The sequence below is a fragment of the Typha latifolia genome, chromosome 2, assembly GCF_019914945.1.
Source record: "Typha latifolia isolate L0001 chromosome 2, TyphaL0001v2, whole genome shotgun sequence".
Lineage (NCBI taxonomy): Eukaryota > Viridiplantae > Streptophyta > Magnoliopsida > Poales > Typhaceae > Typha > Typha latifolia.
Genome location: NC_133087.1, coordinates 13282823 through 13299763, shown reverse-complemented (window position 1 = coordinate 13299763; position 16941 = coordinate 13282823). Strand labels below are relative to the sequence as shown.

Sequence of the window (16941 nt, the reverse complement as noted above, 5' to 3'; positions counted from 1 at the left end):
TGCGTAAATCTATCTCAGCACATTCATTAGAAGTTTACATTCTTTTCAGAAATAGAATCATCTTAATCTTCAAACTTCTCGAAGGGTTTGATGTTAATCTCATACATTCTTATCAGATTTATTTGCGTCTCAGTAACCAGTTAAAATTAAGTCTAAAAACTTCATCTGCTATAATTAGAATTATATAATGAGATCTGGTAATGTTCCAAGAATAAACTTTTAATGCGATTATCCAAATCATTGTAAACATAAAATTTGAATGAAGGTTTGATACCTTGCAAAATAGCAAGCTAAATTGGATGTATCTTAGATTTTTAGTCCCCATATTTGACCAATCTAATTTACATATGAAGTTTGAAACTTAGCAGTTGAATAAATGATATTTACTTCATTATAAACATATTTTGCACATTTGAATCTAGAATTTATTTTCTTGGTCTGGTCCAAAAGTTTGAACAAGAATAATGTACCTCATGAATGGACTTAGTGTCCATCATTCACCTATATATGAAGTTTAATTTTATTAATCTGAATCAAGAAGAGAAATAAAAAGTATGAATGTCATGTAGTCAACATAAACATGGGCAAAGCGTGGAAAATAATTGAGCTATGTTTTTTTTTCTAAAAGTTTGGCCCACTCTAAATTGGCCCATGGATGAGTGGCTTTATCCACACCCCCCATGGGGGCCTCGCAAACTTTTTTAAGTTACAATATCTATTCTAAACTTTAGAAAAATCATCCTCTTATTAGTGTACTATCAGAGGGGGAGGGGTCAGCTTAGGGAAGATAACTTAATTTTATTTTGGTCCAATAATAATGAATAATGGGAAGAATATACCCTCATTCCTTCTAATCTCTCCCTCCTTGACGATGCTACTATGCACGACTTAGCTACTAGTGAGGGTCTCCAATGCGACAAGATCTCCCTCCCTCCCTCCTTCCCCCATGCCTTGTTCTTTTTGGCACACCTCGACTTCACCGTCGACCTCCTCGATGCTTGCAATGGCGCCTCAATGGCAATCAAAGGAATCCAACCTGCTACGAGCCCTTCGTCTCTACTACGCCCTCCACCTCCTCATTCAAGACGTGCTCGTGAATTGGGCAGTGGCACTGGGGCACAATATCCTAGGCTGCTAAGACCATGGCACCAATCCTAGGGTTCACGTGCAGTATGTCTTCAGCCAGACTCCGTCTTACTCGCCCCTACATTCGATAAAGTCAAAGTCGAGGTGATCAACGAATTCTGCTCTCCATTAGCAGCATCGACAGTGATTTCATCCTTAATCACGAAGGCGAACTTGGAGTCGTCTTTGGAGTCATTGTCATCGTGGTCGTGATCCTGATGCACGACGTTGATGGCGCGATCTTCATCGTCCTCAAGCCAAAGAAGTTGGGATGCTGCCAATGGTGAGCAAGGCAAGGGGAGGTGGGGAAGGTAAGGAGATGAGCAATGAGCAGCGGGGTAATTTATTTAAAAACTTTTATATGTTAGTTGAGGGTATTTAGGTAATTATAAATTAATTTCTTTTGCTAGCTAAATTGATGGCTTCATTAATTTGTTAGGGATATAGTTGGTCATTACGCATTTAATAGTTATATCACATCTAGAAACAAGACAAATATGGATTAAAAAAATTAAATAAAAAAAATTATTTATTTTAACTAATAAATACAAAATGGGGCATTTTGGTTATTTGGGCACGCTCTATTAATTTTGATAGAAAAACTAATGGTTTCACTTTAGTCGTAAATATATGGACAAGTTTAAGACTTTTTAAAGTACAAGGGATTATAGTAATTTTGAGTATAAATATATGAGATAAAATGTATTTAACCCTATAAATTATATGAATAACTAATGAAGGAGACATTCTACATTGTTAATGGGCCAATGTGCCACGAAAAATAATTAGAGAATTTATGTGAAAATGAGTAGCTATTAAGAGGGTGTTTAGATGTAATTATCCATTTGTTCTTTATACAGTCTCTACTATGAGATAGCTTAATAAATGAATTTAGTAATGCTACTGTTTCGGTTTACATTAATTTACTGGTATTAGTAGATAGTCATAGAAAACTGTGAACTTTTATGGAGCTCACTTTCACAACTAAAAGATATCACAATAATAAGATATAATACTTATACTAATTAAGAAAAACATATAATTAATAATACAAAATACCAATGCTAAATTTATATTAAAAAAAACCCTTCTCAAAAGGGAAAAATCATTAGACATAAAACTGAACCGACCATCGATCAAAATCGATATAAAAAATATCACTACAACAAGCTCTCTCAAAATCACGAAAGTAACATCTATAATAAAACCAATAACTCTAGCTCAAAATTATAAAATTTATAGAATACCGATATGATAAAGAAGATCTTTACGTATTAATTATAGCTAATAAATTCTCTAGTTGTAAACTCTTATTATGTGTATAGATAAATCTTCATGCTCTCTTATCTCTTTGTCATTATCGAATCCCAAGCACTTTTTTAGTACATGGGTCAATGTGAAACCAAGGAAAGTAGATTTTTTTTTTGCATGACTTATTACTAACAACTTTAATGCTACACTATAGTTAGCCGCATCCATTACTAGTTGAAAAGGACATGCAATTAAAACCCTAATTTAATACAACTTGTAGCAAAATCAAAGACCTAATTTTGACCCAATATTGGGAATCAAAACAATATCTAAGCACTACCTATCTCATTGGATTTAATAGGCATCTAATATTGCATCTATTGTTTAACAAACACACAAACACCAGAAAGAAAATGATAATCTATAGGCTGGTCCTACGGGCGAAAATGGGTCGGATTAATTCCGATCCGACCCGCTATCCGACCCGACTCAGATCGGATTTGGATAAAAAATTTCTATCCGATTCGGATACGAATAGAATTTTTGAAAAAAATTTGGATACGGATTCAGATATGGGTCGAATATATTTTTCGGATTCGGATACGAATATCGGATATCCGTTTACCCGCATATTTTTTTAAATGATTTACAATTTTTAGTTTGATTATTTAAATAGTAAATATTAATATTGTTACTAATAATACAATATATATTATTTATAGAGATTAATTTCTCTAATTTTACATATTTGACATACAAAAATATTTATTTGTTGTAAAACTCTTAATATTTTTATATTAATTATATCTAAATAAAATATTATAATTTTTTTAAATTTAATTTTAAGATCTGATCTTCTATCCGAAAATTTTGTTATCCGTCCAATATTCGTATCCGAATCCGTATCCGGATTAAAAATATGAATCCGGATATGAGTTGAGCACTATCCGATTCATATCCAGTCCGTTTTTATCCCTAGCAGATCCTCCTTTTATTTTTATAATAAAAAAAAAAGAAAAAAAATAGAGATTTACTAAATTGAGCAAACTAATTAACAATAAAATTAGCTTCTCGATAATTTTGTTACTATACTTGCACTCTATATATGCCATGCTATCCTATATTCCTGAATAATCTCTGCTACCAATATTTTAAAATTCAAACTATTTAATTACTATTTTTTTTAAAAAAAATTGCAGTAAACATCACATTGGATCCTACAATTGCAAAAAGTAAACTAGTAAAACCTTAAAATATCAGCAATGTCATAATTACAAGCTACAAATCAAGACCCAACTCTAAAATTATATTATAAATTTCACACCTTGTGGTTATGTGATCAATTAGAGTTTAAATTCCAATTCATCAATTGCATTAAGGTACCTATAATAATGAGAATAGGTAATTATTAATTTAATTACAAACAATAGAAAGCATTAACCCTAATCCAACTTTGGGTGTTTGCCTTCCCATATCCATACGATTTTACTATTTTACCCTCCCATTCAAGCCATTAAAACACCTTGGCTTTCCAATGGGTCTAGCAGGTCGTTACCTTAAGAAAACAAGCAAAGGGGGGGGGGGAGGTAAGGTTACTCCCTCTAATCCCAATTATACCCTAAAGCCACTAAAATCTCCACCGTTGGTGGATTCCCAACCTGTCCAATCGGACGGTCGATACGAAATTACATCAGCAGTCGTTCGATGAGAATGTGTCGCATACCTAATTGTTCGAATCAGACAGAATCGACGGATGGGATTAGCGGATCACCGTCCGAGGTGATTTAGTAACTTACGCGGTGGATATAAGACTACGCCCACCGTCTCCTCCTCCTTTTCTCCTCCTCTGTTGTTGTTCTTTTTAATTCACAACTCTACCCGCTCGCTTCCTCTCCTCAGATAGCGAAGAAGAGAAGAACTTCCTCTCTCTCTTTTCTCTCTCCAACTCTACCTGGCTGGGTCGCTCTCCCTCTCTCTCTCTCTAACTCTAGATGCGCCTAATCGCCGTTGGAGTCGAATCGGAGGGAGGTGATTTGGATGAATGGATGTGAAAGGCGTTGATGGGTTCTCAGCTCAAGCGGCCTAACCTATCTCGAGCGGATCCGTAAGTATTTTGCGGTTCTTTTTTTGTTTATATTTCTTTTTTTTTGTTTGTTAGTTTGATTCGGCTATTCTTTTGCGATTTGCTTAAGATAAATGCCATTTTTTCGGTCTCTTTTCGAGTCGTTGTGATTCTAATTCGAAAAAGAAGAAGAATAAAGAGTCGGGTTTGTCGAAAGTTTCAATCTTGAGATGGTAGCCGGATGATCGCCTTCGTGGCGGTATGTCTAGGCGTAAGAGTTTGTTGGATTATTGTTTAATTAGTTGAGGGAAGAAAGGAAGGATTTTTTTCTTTTAATTCTTTTCTTGCTTTCCTTTTTTCGGGATAATTTCGTGTTTTATATGAGGGGTATGTGATGTGGGTCTTGATCCATTGTGATTCATGTATTCTGGTGGTCGGTGAAGGTCTGGGCAACAACTTCTTATGGCGGCTGCAGCCGCTCCGGCTTCTGGCAGTGCTACGAAGCTGACGACCAATGATGCTCTAACCTATTTGAAGTCTGTGAAGGATATGTTTCAAGACAGAAGGGAAAAATATGACGAATTCCTTGAAGTTATGAAGGACTTCAAGAGCCAAAGGTTCTGCTATAACCGCTTATTATGTTTCTAGCACTAACAATGTTATTACATAATCTTATTGTTCCTTAGGTTTCTGGATCTGTAGTTTTTGTTAATATTGTTGTCGCAATGTACTGACTACAGGATCGACACTAATGGGGTTATAGGAAGGGTGAAGGAACTGTTTAAAGGGCATCGCGATCTGATTCTTGGCTTTAACACATTCTTACCAAAAGGTTACGAGATTAAACTTCCTGAGGAGAAGAAGCCTGTTGAATTTGAGGAAGCTTTTAGTTTTGTAAACAAGATCAAGGTATTGATAATTCAGACAGGGATCTTTCTCTGTGTTTTTGTTATAGAGCTTTCTCATTAGAGTTCTCACCTTGCTGCAGAGTCGTTTTCGGAATGATGAGCATGTTTACAGGTCATTCTTAGATATTCTGAACATGTATAGGAAGGACAACAAGTCCATTCATGATGTTTACCAAGAGGTAATTTCTTGTTTCCAGGTAGTGTGGTTGTTTGCTGAGATACAAATCTGTTTGTCATGAAGCTGAATCCTCAATGAAATGAGGGCTATGGCTTGTTTGTCCCAAAAAAAAAAAAAGAAGAGAAGCTGAATCCTCTACTTTTGTAGGTTGCAATCCTCTTTCATAATCATCATGATTTGCTTGAAGAATTCAAACATTTCTTGCCTGGTTCAGCTGCTACACAACACCTATCCTCTGGTAAAGTGTATCTATGGCAGGATGGGAAGAGCTCTGTGATGCCTACAATGAGGCATGTTCAGGGGGACAAGGTATACCTTGGACTATCCTACATATTTTGTGGAAGTACCTAATTTACTTAATTTAGAAAACAATGACTGTCTTTGAGCCTATGAATGGACAATGTGACCTTCTATGCATTGGTTCCTTGGTATTGAAATCACTCTTTTAAAGCTAGTGAAGGAAGATAGACATCAGACTTTATGATTAGTGATGTGCACTTCCTGCATGCCTTCCCTCTTTCTGGTACTACCGGAATTTCACTGCATCTGAATGTATATTATCAGAAGGTTGACCTGCCTGCTGACAGCCATATTTGTGTTTTCAGAGGGATAGGCCTTACAATTCACATGCTGATCATGACCTTATTGTTAATCAGCCTGATCCTGAGCATGACAGCCAGAAAAGGCTTCTTGAGAAGGAAAAGGACCGGAAAGAAGACAGAAGAGATCACGACTGGGATGAGAAGGATGTCGACCATGACAGCAGAGACATTGACAGCGGACAGCGCAGACGTAAATTTTGCTCCAGAAGGATTGATGACTCTGTTGCTGAAGAGTTACAGTATGGTGATGATGGCACTGAGAATGGAATGCATAGCATCTCAGCTTCATTGTTTGATGATAAGAACACTTTGAGGAGTGAGTTATTTTTCATGTCCTTTTTTCCTAAAGCTGCACATGTTTCTCAACTCACTGCTTGATGCAGCAATTTTCAGCGGTCTCTTCCTCTCTACTGCTATTCTCGCTGCATGTTTAAAGGCTTATTATTCTGTCATGAAAATCCTGGTGAATACTTTACATGCTGGAATTAGTCTCTGTGGAGAAGCATGGAATTACTTCAAAAAAACTCGACTGCTTGATCACACGTATCGTTTATCTGTTATAACAAGTTGACGTGTTCTTATGCCTGTTTAAGATTCCTCACTTCCTGTTTGCAAGCTATAGTGAAATTACCAGAGTTCCAATAGTTAACTGTACACACCCTGTTCATCAAGGAATATTAAATACCAGAGTATTGGTCAAGGATGAAGGGCTGCAGTTCTTTTTTCTTTTGGTTTTCACATATATTTCTTTTGATACCATTTGCTTGACATATGTGCTCTGATTAGCATTCTCTTGCTGATTAAGAAGGTTTAGAATGGGGGCATGTCTGAGCATGTTTTAGTGGCTCTTTGCTTGTTTGAGTTGAACTGTTGTGTCATTCATTTTACTTCTTTTGCTTGCAAATCCATCTACTCTTTTGTCGCCAATAGTTGTACATAGGTACATTCTCTGTCTTATACAAATTATTTCATGAATCTACCATATCAATTGCAGGTGTATACACCCGAGAGTTCATGTTTTGTGACAAAGTTAAGGACAAGCTTCATCCTGACACATATCAGGAGTTTTTGAAATGTCTTCACATATATAGTCAGGAGATAATTACCAGAAATGAATTGAAGAACTTGGTGAGCATCAGTGGTCTTAAAATGTTTTAGTGTTACATTTTCTCTTACTTACCTTTTATTTGTTGTTTAGATTCAGTATTTCTAGTTCCTTGTTTTCGTTTTGCTGAATATTATTTAGTTCACTGGTGACTGACAATTGATAAATTTTGCGGAAGTTCTTATGAGGATTGCTTTTTTATAAATAATGATTTTGTTAAGATTGTGAATAAGATGATCTTGAGTTAATTGGATACGCCATGCCATGCTCAAGGAGGATAGTTCTGCCAAGTGACATGATATGCTGGAGGATAAAAAATTAAATGTGTACAGACTTTGTTTCCCAGTGGATTGCCACTACTGAGTAGATTTCACATTAACAATTGCAAGCATTTAGAGGGTAAATATAACCTCATCAGTTGGAAGAGCCAGCCAAATCCTATGAAAATATTTAGATTTAGGCTCAGTCAATTGGAATGTATATTATCCATATGGGAATTCTTCCAATTGAGAAGATTTATTGAGCTGAGACTCTTTACCAATTATCATAGCAATACATATACTTTTTACCCATCTCTAAGAATCATCGTATTCAAATCACAAATTGCACAAGCGATCTGTTGATTCAGAATCACAGGATTGGTCTATTTGATTCCTTCCATTTCTAGTGTAAATTCAGATCAAACTGACAACCTAGAACTGATCCATAACCACTTTGGTAACAGAGGCCTCTTCATGCCTTATTTGTTTTAATTTAGAATTGTGATTGTAGAGATCAAGAGTTTTGCATTGTTAGGATGTTTCTTTTATCATATATATATATATATTTTTTTCCTTCTTTAGATCCTAATGAATCATCTTTCTTGATAACCTCTAAACTTTAATATTCCTCATCATTACCAGGTCAGAGATCTTCTTGAGAAGTATCCAGATCTTATGGATGGTTTTAATGAATTTTTAGCACATTGTGAAAACATAGGTAAGCAGACATATTCTACCAGTAACTAATGCACAGGGTTTTGTCTTATCTATTTTTATGCTAAGAAATTTACAGTTTTCCATTTAACTCTAATGTGATGTTTTGTGCAGATGGATTTCTTGCAGGAGTGTTCAATAAAAGTATGTAAGAGCTTATTTTAGTTCTTCATAATTTTGATTTTGTAGATAACATCTAGTTACAACCTATAATTAAGTTGAAATTTGGGACTTCAAGTCTCAAGTTTCACTAGAAGGACATGTACTTGTATTCATTAGAACATGGATTTGATTCAAAGTAACATAATACTTGTAAAATGAAGGACATGTGGCAAGGCCAGTTAAGCTGGAGGATAGAGAGAGAGAAAGGCAGCACGGAAGGGATGAGAAGGAGAGAGATCGTGAGAGAGATAGAAATAAAGAACGACAGAGACTTGATAAAAGTGCTTTTAATTCGAAAGATGGGGTTTCTCACAAAACTACTACATTTTCCTGCAAAGAAAAATATAATATGTGCAAACCAATATCAGAGCTTGACCTATCAAACTGTCATCGTTGTACACCTAGTTACCGTCTTTTGCCAAAAAGTGTAAGTAACTAAATACAATACAATATTATGCTTTATGTTGTACAAAACTTTACTGCTTCACTTTTCATGCTTATATTGTTACTGTTGCTTGTTAGTATCCCATCCCTCCTGCAAGCCATAGGACTGAACTTGGAGCATCACTCCTGAATGATTTCTGGGTGTCGGTGACTTCTGGAAGCGAGGACTACTCTTTTAAGCACATGAGGAAAAACCAATATGAAGAAAGCTTGTTTAGATGTGAAGATGACAGGTATTGATCCATTACTTCTAATATTGAGATATGTTATATGCTATTGTTGTTTGTTAAACTCCAAACGATACAAGTTACCGAACCTTAATTTATTGATCAAGGCAACAATCTATTCCTAATTAAAAATTTATATTGGAAGTTTTACTTTATTTCGAGAAGGTTTTTCTTTGTTTTGGTATCTAGTAACTGCAAGGTTTTAAAAAACTGTAGATGCTAGATGGGTGGACAATGGATCATGTAGTGCTTAGGGTACTAGGCAGGTGCCTAGATGAGCACTCAGAATTCAAGACGGTTAAAATATAAACAAATAAAATAATTTAGTTAGAGAAGAAGTTAAAATAAATACGTACATTTTAATCAATATACTAATGCATTTTTGTTAAGAACTATAGTAAGCTATTAGAATCACTAATTTATCAACATATACAATAATTTTGAATTTTAAAATTAATCTACGCACTTAAATATGATTCGTTATGCTAATGCAATCACATAGATGGGACCTAAGTGGAGCCTAGTTATATTCTATTTAAGGCGGGAGCTTAGGTGTTAACGTGAAGGTTTTGCAAAACAATGATTAACTGTTCATAATGCTTTTCTTCTTTTATGCTGATGTAAGGTCCACATGTTCCAACAGTGTAGCACAATGGCAAAAGTAGCATCTAAGAAAGTTCCGGACACCTTGACATATGTCTATCTTTACATCTTTCATTTCCAACTGGGTTCTTAATTTGTGATACAACTTATCTAATGCAATTTTTAAGTTTATAAAGGACTAACACTAATGACATGGACAATATTTCCAACAAACCATATTTGATATGAAACTAGTAGCCTATGCAATCTTTTAATTGTGGCTCATAACTAGATGTTTCCAGGTTTGAGCTAGATATGTTATTGGAAACTGTGAATGCTACTACTAAGCGCGTGGAGGAATTACTAGAAATGGCACAAGATAGCTCATTCAAACCGGAGAGTCATATACGCGTTGAAGACCACTTTACTTGTGAGCACCTCTATTATAATTTGGGAGCAATAATTTTTTTTCATGATATACTTGAATCGATAATTCTTCTCATAATATCTTTAGTTTGGCTTATATCTGTTCCTGTCTTTCTTTCATTGGATAGCTCTACATTTGAGATGCATTGAACGTCTATATGGTGACCATGGCCTGGATGTTATGGATGTTCTACGCAAAAATGCTAGTCTTGCATTGCCAGTCATATTAACTCGGCTGAAGCAAAAGCAAGAGGAATGGTCAAGATGTCGTGCAGATTTTAACAAAGTTTGGGCTGAAATATATGCCAAGAACTATCACAAATCACTTGATCATCGCAGTTTCTATTTCAAACAACAGGATGCAAAGAGCCTGAGCACAAAAGGTTTGTTATTCTTCATCTTTTTTACATGTATGCCCTTTAGCTTTCGTTTTTTTACAACTAGAAGTTAAAATCTTCGTAATTCGATAGATGAAAGGACATAAAAGAAACGATTTTATGCAAACAAGAATAAGGGTATTTCTGTCTTTTAGAAGTTAAATTGACGAAATTTTAACGATTAGTTAGATTTAAGGGCTTCTATGCAAAAAACAAGGTTTTAAGGGATATTCATGCAAAAAACCAAGTGTTTTAAGAGGTACACATGCTAATAAGAGATTTTAGAAGGGTATACATGCAAAAAAACTTTTTCATATTATACTCCATTCCAGTACTGTGATCATGGAAATGTATAAATGTATAAATATTTAGTGTGTTGTGGATCTAGATTGTTATTTTGCAGAAGTACAAGATGTTTGTATGCTTGCATTTTTCACGATTCACCTCTGTGTCTTGTTTTGCTACTTCTTGCAGCTCTATTGGCTGAGATTAAAGAATTAAATGAAAAAAGGAAGGAGGACGATGTGCTACTTGCTATGGGTGCCGGAAATCGGCGCCCTTTAGTTTCCAATATGGAATTTGAGTATCTAGATTCAGATATTCATGAAGACCTGTATCAGATCGTAAAATTCTCATGTGGAGAAGTCTGCTCATCTTCAGACCAGTTCCAGAAAGTTATGAGGATATGGACAACATTTTTGGAGCCGATGCTGGATGTTCATCATCGACCTCTAGGTGCGGAGGATGCAGAAGATATGGTAAAGTCTAAGAATTCTGGTACCAAAGCTGGTAAAGCTGGCCTTGCAAGTGTAGGGGAAAACAATGGTAGCCCACATGCTGATGGTGCTGTTGCTGTGAAGCAGACTAACAATGAAGATGGCATTCGACCAACACAGGAATCCAGGGATAGATTGGTAAACAGTGACAAAGGCATTCTGGAAAATGGTTTCCATGATGTGAATCGAGCTGTGCAAAAAGGTGATAATCTCAATAATGCTGCACTTCACAGAAGAGTGCGGGGTGATGCTGCTATGACTGATGAAATCTCTGGAATAACTGCACAAATTGCATCTAATGAACAGTTACCGGATAATGTCGCTCTTGCTGGTAGAGATGAGCAAAATTATGATATAAGTAATGTAGAGATTACATCAGGTTTGAGGATTTTGTTTTTTTCTTCCATTGTGTTAGAATTTTTTAAGAAAATTTCCTTTTCTTTGACTTCTTTTATTTCTGTCAGGGGTTAGCGTAACAGTGCCTAAAAGTGATCTCATTGAAGATGAGACAATGACTGAATCTCGAATCAGCAATGCAGTTTTATCTCCTTTAGAGGTAGGAAAATGGTTTAGTGACTTTCTTGTCTTTTCTGAAGTATTATCAATTTTTAGGGGATGTAACATCACATACGCACATTCATGTAATTCAGTCTTTATGGGTTTGCATTATAGATAGCTTGCTGCCATTTTTCCTTAGTGATCCATGTGTTTTAACAAGTTGAAAGGATAAATATAGAATCAAGAGCAAGAATTCAATGCAGATGATGATACAGATATCTAGGCATTCATAGTTTGTGTGGCAACCATAGGAGGTGGTTGTGTAGTAAATTTGTTCGGTAATGAGTCTTCTCTTTGCTGATCTGATAACTTATGGTGAAAATATTAATATCAAGGAGAAAAAAAGTCCATTAAACATTCTTTTGCTATAAGCATTTGTTATGCTAGTCAGTACCAATCATTTGATTATACAAATTGTGGTTGATACTTGATTCTTGTACAATAATTTGTGCAAGTATAGAACACTCAACTGAAGATTATTATGTTAACAGCCATTTATAGTGTTTGATAATCAAGAGGATTGTTGGAAGCTAGGAATGGCTAGATTAGATCTATTATAATTTAATAAGACAATAGTGGTTCTCATTTACAAATTATGATGTACTTCTTATTTGTGATTTGCCACAATGCCTTTTATCTGAATCTTCCTGACTTCTGGTTTCTGGGTTTCTTACATTGGCTGATGCTGCTAATCTTTCACTTATTTATTAAGGATAATATACACAAACTGTCATGGAACAGTGAACACGACAGGATTTCATTATATTTTGCTATACCTATTTAGTAATATGTGCCCCTATGCTGTATGTGATTGTATATATCTAGCATGGACATGTTTGGCGAAATACTTCTCTTGCATTCCCTGATGTTTCATTCCTGTTATAATCCTTCTTAATAGGGAGGGGATAGTGGAAGGTCAGTTGTATCTGCAAATGGTGGCTGTGCCAATGAGATTAACAAAGGCCACCTATCAAGTGAAGGTCCTGCTTGCCCCAATAAGTTTAAGGTTGAAAGGGAGGAGGGAGAATTATCACCTAATGGTGATTTTGAAGCAGATAATCTTGTGACTCTTGAAGATGTTTCCATGGACATTGCTCCTGAAACGAAGGAAAGTTCTGCCGTCAGGCAGTTTGAAGGTAGGAGTGGGGAAGTGGAGACCTGTGGTGGTGCGAAAGCTGGAGAAAATGATGCTGATGCAGATGATGAAGGTGAGGGAAGTGCTCAAAGGTCTACAGATAGTGAAAATGCTTCTGAGGCTGGCGAGGATGTATCAGGCAGTGAGTGTGCTGATGGCGAGGAGTTTTCTCCTGAAGATCATGAGGAGGAAGAGGAAGATGCTGATCATGATGATCAGGACGGCAAGGCTGTAAGTGAGTGTGAGGCTGAAGGAATGGCTGATGCACATGATGCTGATGGAGAAATAACATCATTACCATTTTCAGAACGTTTTCTCAATACAGTGAAACCTCTTGCCAAGCATGTGCCTGCAGCATTACATGAAAGAGAAGATAAATGTTCACAGATATTTTATGGGAATGATTCATTTTATGTCCTCTTCAGACTTCATCAGGTTAGGAATTTTCTTATTTCATACTTTCTTGGAACCCAGTAAATAGGTGCAAAATTTAGATGTTGATTTTGTCTTTGCAGACTCTGTACGAGAGGATACTTTCAGCAAAGAGAAATTCATTAGCTGCTGAAAAGAAATGGAGAACTTCAAAGGATACAAAGCCTTCTGGCTTATATGCCAAGTAATATGAATCCCATGAGTACATATAACTTTAGAACTTGTGGCTATGCATATCAACAATTCATCTTCTGTATTGCAGGTTTATGAGTGCATTGTATAACCTACTTGATGGTTCCGCTGACAATACCAAGTTTGAAGATGATTGTCGTGCTATCATTGGAACACAATCATACATACTTTTTACATTAGACAAGTTAATCTTTAAGCTGGTTAAGCAGGTTAGATTTCCTATATCTTGATGGCTTTTATCTGAACCAAAAGGATGTGTGAATCCTCATCTGCACTTACATTACCAGCTCCAAGCAATAGCGTCAGATGAGATGGACAATAAGCTTCTCCAGCTTTATCTATATGAGAAGTCTCGGCGCCCTGGGAGATTTTTTGACTTAGTTTATCATGAAAATGCCAGTGTCCTCCTCCATGACGACAGCATATACCGATTTGAATGTGTAGGTCTTTCATGCCTTTTGTTAATTTTACTATCTTTTACCTGCTTAGCATATTGCTTCTTGTCTAAATTCAGTAATAGTTCATTCTGATCCAAGTATCACGTTGTAGTTTAAATTTTGAAAAGGGTTTTCCTAGATAAGTGATTGATGACTCCGGATTGAATTTGTTGAAGAAGTTAAAATTAAAAGAAAAGGTAAATTGCTGTTCCAATTGAAACATCTTGAAATTTCGTTACTGTTCTTTTGCAGTGTTCAAATCCAACCCGATTGTCTATCCTGCTCATGGAATATGGGCTTGAAAACACTGAAGTGACTGCAGTTTCAATTGATCCCAACTTTTCAGCTTACATATATAGTGATTTTTTGTCAATACCTGGCCGGAAGGAAACTGGTGGTGTTTTTCTTGCAAGGTATATGACTTTGAATTGTGAATATATGTTCTTGCATAGTTGCAATTTTCCTAGATGTGACTGAATGTGCTCTGCAGGAACAAGCGCAAATATGATGGTGACGATGATTACTCTGCTACTTGCAAAGCCATGGATCGGACTAAGGTTTTCAATGGTTTGGAGTGCAAGATATCATGCAATTCCTTTAAGGTATCTGCCTGATTATATGACTTTTTTTATCCTTTTGATTTCTACAAGCATTAATTCTTCGGTGGTGTTAAATTTTCTTGGAATGCAAATGCATAGGTTTCCTACGTACTTGATACAGAAGACTTCTTATTTCGGGCCAGAAAGAAAAGGAGACAACAATTTGTTCGCCCTGCACCTTCCCTTCTCCATGCAAAATTTTGGAAAGTGAACGCTGTAAAAGTACAGTGATTTCATTGCTTTGTATCCAGATTTTTGCATCACGGGCTGCCAGAATACTGGTAATTTCTTATTTACATAGTAGGCAAATCACACTTTTCCAAGAATTGCCATCTCTCATTAATGCCATACTTTTCTTCTATGAGTTATTTTCTTTCTAACTTAATAGTTAATACTTGATAGCTCAATTTAGGTAAATGAGGTAGATTAGCAGTATGCACCACAGACAAAATTGGCCATTTGTTGAGGTACTCATTTAGTTAGACGGAGTGAAGTTTTTTTTATTAACTAGCTAGAAGTAATAAAGAGTATGTGATTTCCCCTGTTACAAACTAACTGTAGGTAAATTTGCAAGTAACACTCTACATTTATTTTCTATATTTGCTATTTCCAAAAAAATATGGGAAAAACTGTGCTGCGAGATTCCCTCCAGACCTTAACCTTAGATGTGTTTTAAACTAACTAAAAGTAAGATATCAAAATACCCTTTTGATGTGCAACCTAACCCAACAATTCATTAATGGACCTTAATCTCTATCTAAGCCCAAAACCTATCTATCCTACGTGTCTAGGCTAGAGTTATTCTTGCCCGATTTTGAATCGCGTTGGCCTGGCTGTCCAGCTGTGGTGTGGCAACAAACAATGAAGGGGTCCTCACTGTGTGGAGAATCTTAAGTTCAACCCTGTGTCATTAGCATAGTTGGCAGCTAATGGCAAAGATGTGCGTCAAGTCCTTGGCGGGCTGGCCTACCTCCATCACCACTACATTGTATATCACTGGATGAAAACCTCCCATCAACTCGTGCTGTGCACCAAGATGGGTTGAGGTCACCAGCAGATCATTTGGGTTCCTTGAAGCAAATGAGGCAATTTTGGAATGTTTGATGCTTCCATTTGAAGGTGGAATATGTTATTTCTGATTCCTTTTGTTATAAAGTGTAATCAAGTTAATATATGTTTTTGACAGTTTTTTTAGAAATGCAATGGTCAGAGGTGCAAATATTGATAAAAGCAGTATGTGAACAGCTAATAGTGCAGAATGTGGGGTTTTATTTGCAAATTGCTCTTCTTTATCCCATCGCAGGTCCAGTAGATATATATATATATATATATATATATATATTTTGGATTGTCTAGACTCCATTAGAGTACTTCTGCAATAAAGTGCGAGATAGCTTGTCCAACCTCTGCATATAAGAATGACAACTAGTTTTAGTGTTTTACTGTTTAGTTAATCAACCTAATCTTAGCAAGACCTATAAAGACAATAAAAGAAGGTAAAGAAAATTCACCAATGCCCACTGGGAAAAGAAAATGGTGCAACTAAGTAAAAGTCAGTAGATTAATATCTAACTGATCTTTTTTATACTTGTCAAGCATATTTATAATTCTTGCACAGGAGCTTACCTTTCTCTTGCACTTATGCAGTCTGTAATGCTGGAGATGTGTCATTCTTTGGCACTTGATTTCAACTTCTCACCATAGCGTGGTCTTCAAAAAATAACAGCAAGAATGCGGGTACATATACGAGAGCTTATAACTCGTTCCAGTGGTCTTTTGTGCCACGTGTGTATATATGACCTATGAATTTTATTTTCCTTCAATTCAAAATTCTATTTTGGTTTCTTCTCAAAGCTCTTCTTTTAACAATCAAGATCATGTATTTTTTTTTTCTGCAGTAATTAGCAGAATTATAATTTTTCCGTTTTCAGTCAAGTAGAAGATTATGCAGGTGTAATATTTTTGAGGAGATTTTGATAATGTTAATAAATCGGTGTAGAATGTGTCCTGTCCTTGCTGCGAAAACCCTAGCAAATTTTGTTAAGACTCTGGACATCCTAGCCCTGTAAACAGATATTGCTCTGCTCAAAATATCCCTTTGATGCATGCTGGAACTTTACAGGGAAGCTTAAAAGATGCTTCCTGGATTGAAAGTTGGTACTTTGTTAGATTACAGGTTCCTAATTAGAAAGTAATCTTTATAGCCCTCTAACAAATTTTTTTTTCTTCTTCTTTTATATCTGCCCTCTTGTTGTTGTTATTTTGGCAGAGGAATCCACTGTCATTCTCCTCCTGCTGTACATTTTCAGTTCATAATGTCGGAATATTTTCTGACCCCCTTCTCAGTTTTCAGTCCTTTTATGAGAGCATAAGTACCTCTCCAATGGGT

General features: G+C 35.8%; 1 protein-coding gene across 4 annotated transcripts; it reads left to right on the top strand.

Moving 5' to 3' along the window:
- The first annotated feature begins 4214 nt into the window (after positions 1-4214).
- LOC140781530 (paired amphipathic helix protein Sin3-like 3) lies at positions 4215-16577 on the top strand. 4 transcript variants are annotated; one of them, XM_073127543.1, is made up of 24 exons: positions 4215-4480; positions 4882-5055; positions 5179-5347; positions 5427-5525; positions 5672-5833; positions 6130-6442; positions 7121-7254; positions 8134-8209; positions 8320-8349; positions 8529-8794; positions 8890-9044; positions 9923-10050; positions 10175-10429; positions 10898-11181; positions 11287-11578; positions 11664-11755; positions 12656-13327; positions 13408-13508; positions 13587-13725; positions 13804-13956; positions 14206-14366; positions 14444-14555; positions 14652-14833; positions 16200-16577. In XM_073127543.1, the coding sequence occupies exons 1-23, from the start codon at positions 4437-4439 to the stop codon at positions 14781-14783; spliced, it is 4143 nt and encodes a 1380-aa protein (XP_072983644.1). In that variant the 5' UTR covers positions 4215-4436; the 3' UTR covers positions 14784-14833; positions 16200-16577. The 4 variants fall into 4 exon arrangements, with proteins under 4 accessions (XP_072983644.1, XP_072983643.1, XP_072983641.1 ...); XM_073127542.1 differs by having other exon boundaries at positions 6181-6442; positions 10898-11578; XM_073127540.1 differs by having other exon boundaries at positions 10898-11578.
- The last annotated feature ends 364 nt before the right edge of the window (positions 16578-16941 follow it).